The sequence below is a fragment of the Perognathus longimembris genome, chromosome 20 (assembly GCF_023159225.1).
Source record: "Perognathus longimembris pacificus isolate PPM17 chromosome 20, ASM2315922v1, whole genome shotgun sequence".
In the NCBI taxonomy this organism is placed as follows: Eukaryota; Metazoa; Chordata; class Mammalia; order Rodentia; family Heteromyidae; genus Perognathus; species Perognathus longimembris.
In genome coordinates this window covers 45,499,652-45,505,270 of record NC_063180.1, presented here as the reverse complement: position 1 = coordinate 45,505,270, position 5,619 = coordinate 45,499,652, and the positions used below count along the sequence as shown (strand labels likewise).

Below are 5,619 nucleotides of genomic sequence, written 5' to 3'. Positions count from 1 at the left end.
ACTGCTTTGGAAATAGCTTCTCGAGCGCAAAGGCTGTCTCCATACTTGTCCTTTTCCTTGCTGGGACACAGAAGCAAAATGATTAAATAGCATCCATTGCAGGTCCAACGTGACCCTGCGCACAAGGCGAACACCGGCATTCTGCACGCGCAGAACACGCTACAGGAACGCTGCGCGGCTGGACTCCAGTCTGCGGTCCAGCCGTTTCGCTGCCATGCCACAGCTGGCCTGGGGTGTGCCGGAGAGCAGACCTGCTGCCCTGGCTGAGCTCCTGGGTGATGGGGACCCTGCACTGCTGGGGCTCAGGCCGCACCCCAGTGCCCGGACGCATAGCTCCAGCACGGGCCCCGGACACACAAAGCACTAAAAGTCATGTGTTCTGCTTAAAAGAATAAAGAGGGGCTGAGAATATGGCCGAGCGCAGGAATGCTGCCTCCCATACATGGAGCCCTGGGTTCGATTCCCCAGCACCACATAGATAGAAAATGGCCAGAGGTGGTGCCATGGCTCAGGTGGCAGAGTGCTAGCCTTGAGCAAAAAGAAGCCAGGGACAGTGCTCAGGCCCTGAGTCCAAGCCCCAGGACTGGCAAAATAAATTTAATTAAAAAAATAAAAAATAAAAAGAATTGCCTGCACCCAGCACCTGGGGCTCCCGCCTGTAATCCCGGGATGAGACCTGAGTGGGTCCGTGGGAAGCCAACATGGGAAGGTAAGTCTGTGCCGCTCTGATGTCTACATAACCACCAACAAAATCAGCATGTGGAGTTGTCGAGCGCCAGCCGTGAGCGAAAGGCTCAGGGACAGGGCCCGGGCTCTGAGTTCGAGCCTCAGGACCAGTCCCAAAGAAAAGCACCGCTTGGAGGATCAAGGCTTTTTTTTTTTTTTTTTTTTTTTGGCCAGTCCTGGGCCTTGGACTCAGGGCCTGAGCACTGTCCCTGGCTTCTTTTTGCTCAAGGCTAGCGCTCTGCCACTTGAGCCACAGCGCCGCTTCTGGCCGTTTTCTGTATATGTGGTGCTGGGGAATCGAACCCAGGGCCTCGTGTATCCGAGGCAGGCACTCTTGCCGCTAGGCCATATCCCCAGCCCCGGATCAAGGCTTCAAAGCAAGGGAAAACCTCCCCCTTTCACAATCTGTATGAAGCGTGCGACGTGAGCCGCCGTCGGGCCACGCTCGTCCCACACACGCGCGTGCACGCCCACGACAGTCGGCTTCACGTCTCCTCCTCTCGGTTCTCACACGTTTACATTTCTACCCAGCAATCAGCTTCGGAACAATGGTGTGCACGCGCACACTGCACTCCGGCCCCTACCCCGCCCCTACCCCCCCCTCGGGCACGGTCCTCCCTCGAGCACAGCGAGGAGGCCGGTGCTGTCCTCCAGCTCCTCCCGCGCCCCGGAGCCGCGCGGATCCCCTCTTATCTCCAGGCCTGAATAACAGCGCACTGTGTAACAAGATAGGCGGCCCTTCATCGCCCAGAACCACGCTGCGTGCGGGGGCGCTGACCCGAGGGGGGGACAGCGGGGGGGGGGGCAGGGGGGATGACCCGAGGGGGGGGACAGCGGGGGGGGCAGGGTGGGTGACCCCACTCCTGGGGGGGACAGCGGGAGGGGGGCAGGGTGGGTGACCCGACTCCTGGGGGGACAGCAGGGGGGGCAGGGTGGGTGCCCCGACTCCTGGGGGGACAGCAGGGGGTGCAGGGTGGGTGCCCCGACTCCTGGGGGGACAGCAGGGGGTGCAGGGTGGGTGCCCCGACTCCTGGGGGGGGACAGCAGGGGGGGCAGGGTGGGTGACCCGACGCCTGGGGGAACAGCAGGGGGTGCAGGGTGGGTGCCCCGACTCCTGGGGGGACAGCAGGGGGGGCAGGGTGGGTGACCCGACTCCTGGGGGGACAGCAGGGGGGCAGGGTGGGTGACCCGACGCCTGGGGGGACAGCAGGGGGGGCAGGGTGGGTGCCCCGACTCCTGGGGGGACAGCAGGGGGTGCAGGGTGGGTGACCCGACTCCTGGGGGGACAGCAGGGGGTGCAGGGTGGGTGACCTGACGCCTGGTGGGACAGCATGGGGGGCAGGGGAGCTGACCCGACTCCTGGGGGGACAGCAGGGGGGCAGGGTGGGTGCCCTGACTCCTGGGGGGACAGCAGGGGGGCAGGGTGGGTGCCCCGACTCCTGGGGGGACAGCAGGGGGGCAGGGGGGCTGACCCGACTCCGGGGAATGGTGTGAGGTTCCCCCCCCCCCCTGGGGGGCTCCACGCAGATGCTGCTGTTCCGGTCTGCGCCCAGTGCCTGTGTCGCCTGGGAAGCGGCACACCCGACGGCGGTTACCCCCTCCGACCCCCTTCTCTGAGTGGCGTCCACTCCTCCGGCCACACCTCCCGCTTTCCCGCCCGCCCCGCCGGGCACGCACCTCTCTTGTGGCCGTGGCACTCCTCCAGCCCGATGAACGTCTCCGAGTCGGCCATGTAGAGCACCGTGCGCGGCAGGACGTGGACGCGCTGCGAGGGAACGAACGCACCGGCCTGGCCCTGAGCCGCCCGCGCCCCCGGGGCACCGAGCGCCCGGCACCCCCGCGCTCACCTCGGGAGCTCATCCGTCACGGAAACGGCGGGCCTCACAGTGGCCTCCCGGGATCGGACGTGGCGGGGGCAGGACCCCCCCCCCCCCCCCCCCGCCCCGTGTTCCTAGGGCCTAGCACACCTTCCAGCCTTCCCGGCGCCCCCTCCCCCCGCGGCCCCTCTGCGGCCCCGCCCCTCCCAGCGCTCCCCTCTGCGGCCCCGCCCCCTCGCCCCGGGCCCCGCCCCTCGCCAGGCCCCGCCCCTCCCAGCGCTCCCTCTGCGGGCCCGCCCCCTCGCCCCGCCCCCTCCCGGCACCCCTCCCCCGGCCCCGCCCCCTCCCAGCGCTCCCTCTGCGGCCCCGCCCCTCCCGGCGTCCCCGTCCCTCCGCGGCCCCGCCCCCTCGCCCCGGGCCCCGCCCCCTCCCGGCACCCCTCCCCCGCGGCCCCTCTGCGGCCCCGCCCCTCCCAGCGCTCCCTCTGCGGCCCCGCCCCCCTCGCCCCGGGCCCCGCCCCTCGCCAGGCCCCGCCCCTCCCAGCACTCCCTCTGCGGCCCCGCCCCTCCCGGCGCCCCCCGTCCCTCCGCGGCCCCGCCCCCTCGCCCCGTCCCTCCAGGCGTACCGTCCCCCGCCCCCTCCGCGGCCCCGCCCCCTCCCGGCGCCCCCTTCCCCCCGCCCCCCGCAGCCCCGCGCACGCGCGCGCGCACCTCCAGCTCCTCGGCCGCGGCGTGCAGCAGGCAGTGCGGGCCCAGGGCCCGGGCGGCGGGGCGGCTGGCGGAGATCCAAGGTGAGGCGGCGGCGGGCCCGCAGCGCCCGGCGCGCACACTCGCTCCACAGGCGGCACACGCTGGGGACGCAAAGGCCCGGGGTCGCCGAGTCCCGGCGCGGCCTCCCCGCCCGCCCGCCGCCCGCCCCGCCCCGCACCTGGCCACCCGCAGCAGCGCCTTGGCGGGCAGGAAGCTGAACACGCGCTCCACCACCTCCGTGAGCGCCGCTCAGCACGCAGGCGCCCCGCGGGCCCGCCGAGGGGCCCGCCGCCTCCATTCCTGCGCCCCGCCCCGCCGGAGCCCCGCGCCCGCTACGGCGGCCCGGAGGAGTCGAGGGAGCCCGCGGCCTGGCCCGGCCCGGCGCCGGCCCTGCGCAGGCGCGCGCCGCGTACGCGGGAAGGGGCGGGGCCGGGAAGGGGCGTGGCCGCGCGCGGCCCAGGGGCGGAGCCTTGAGCCCAGGCCCCGCTGGAGGCCGCGCTTCCACCAGGCTGCGGGAACCTCCTTCCTTTCCCTCCCTTTCTCCCCTCCCCCCCCTCCTTCCTCCCCCCCCCCCCCCCCATGCTGACCTGTGATCTCTCTTCACCCCGGACCGGCCGCCGGCTGGCTGTGGCTCCCCGCCGCGCCCCAATGCAGGCCCTCCAAGCCCCGGGCGCGCTTGGAGAAGGCGCGGAAATGCCCCACATTGTACGGCGAACACGCACCCCGCCTGGGCAGGAGGCGGGGAGCTGACACCCCCGGCCCGGGCACCCCCACGGAGAGGGGAGCAAGGCCGGCACCGGATCCCCGGCCTCTCCGGCCCGCCACGCCGCGACCCTCCGCGCCCCCCCCACCCCCCAGGGCCTCTCGAGGGAAAGGTCACAACGTCCGCACCCACCCCCCAGGGCCTCTCGAGGGAAAGGTGACAACGTCATTTTAAACCGTTCTTTATTCATCAACTTGATGCAAGTTCACAAAAGTCACTGTACACTGCCAAGATAAGTCTGCGACCAAAAGATGTAAAAAGCACGCCAGACTGCAGCTGTCCACCCGCAGGTGCTGGGGACAGAGTCCACTCAGCCGGGGCCTACGGGGCCTCACGATTTAAAGCTAAAGTCCTGCCTCGCCACCCGCCGTGACCCCAGCAATCAGAACTTCACACACGCCGAGTCACCGAGTGAGCAAGAATGCTGGGAAACGTGTACCTTCTAGAAACCCTCCTCGCCAACACGGGGAGGGAAGAAATGAAGCGCACGCGGTGACGTGGAGATGCCAAGGGTCTTGATGGCGATCGGAGAGCAAAATGCCCAAGAAACGCTTTCCAGCTTTGTACAAGATTCCTGCAGAAAATTGTGCTTCTGGTTTCTTTGTAAAAGTGCTTAATAACCACAATTTGTGTCTAAATCAAATGGGTTTATAGATTTTCAAAAGGAGTTGCCGGGCTGGGCATGTGGCTTAGGGCTGGGCCGCTCACCTACCGTGCATGAGGCCCTGGGTTCGATTCCTCGGCACCACATACGCAGAAGAAGCCAGAAGTGGCACCGTGGCTCAAGAGGTAGAGTGCTAGCCTTGAGCAAAAGGAAGAAGCCAGGGACAGCGCTCAGGCCAAAAAAGTAAAAATTTAAAAAGTTACCAATCAAAGAAAGTGTCAAAATAGAGAGCGCATGTGTTTGTGCCAGATTTTCTAGAAGGACCAGTTCGAGTTCCTGTTAAATCTTGGCTGCAAAAGCCACTGCTCTGACTAGGGCAAAAACAATTCTGAGAATCCGAATTAGGGAGCTTTTTGTACCTAGCCCTCAGTGTTGCAGATTCCAGGAGTCCGTCTCCGTGCCGATCCGCTTACAGGATTATTTATTACCTCAGGACAGCCTCCGAAGTGACCAGCTCTCCTCTGCACCGGTTCTTCATCAACCCTGAACAGGACCCCGGGAGGCGGCCCAGCCCGGGGGTGTGGGGTGGGGTCAGAGCCAGCCGCCCTCCCCTCCCCTCCCCCTGCTCCCCCGGGCTTCCTTCCCGCCAGGCAGTAGTGCAGCACAACCTCCTCACGTTGCCATCCGAACAAAGAACAAAGAAAAGGACCAAGTTCAGCACTTTAATAACAGTAGGGCTTCCTGTCACTCTTTTGGCAATGGAGTGTCAGACCTGGGAAAGGCGATGGCTTGGAAGATCTGCCATTTCCTAAACTGACACCGAGTGTCCTTTCCGGCGGGCGGGGCGCGGGCGGGGACTGGCGGGGACAAGGCTGCCGCTCCGCTCCACTGGGGAGGACGGGGAGCAGGCAGGGGCGCCCCGCTGCGCGTCGGCGGGCCCCGTGGCTGGCGCTCAAGGCG

The 5,619-nt window shown here is 67.3% G+C and overlaps 1 protein-coding gene across 1 annotated transcript in view; it reads right to left on the bottom strand.

Annotated features, from left to right (window-relative positions):
• LOC125368240 (neuronal acetylcholine receptor subunit alpha-3-like) overlaps nucleotides 1-3,590 on the bottom strand; it is a 10,010-nt gene extending 6,420 nt beyond the window's left edge. The window contains exons 1-4 of the mRNA XM_048369082.1: nucleotides 3,527-3,590; nucleotides 3,254-3,393; nucleotides 2,404-2,491; nucleotides 3-60 (exon numbers count right to left, since the gene is read on the bottom strand). Of these exons, the coding sequence (XP_048225039.1) occupies nucleotides 3-60; nucleotides 2,404-2,491; nucleotides 3,254-3,393; nucleotides 3,527-3,590 (350 nt within the window). The remainder of the gene's footprint in view (nucleotides 1-2; nucleotides 61-2,403; nucleotides 2,492-3,253; nucleotides 3,394-3,526) is intronic.
• Between the last annotated feature and the right edge of the window lie 2,029 nt (nucleotides 3,591-5,619).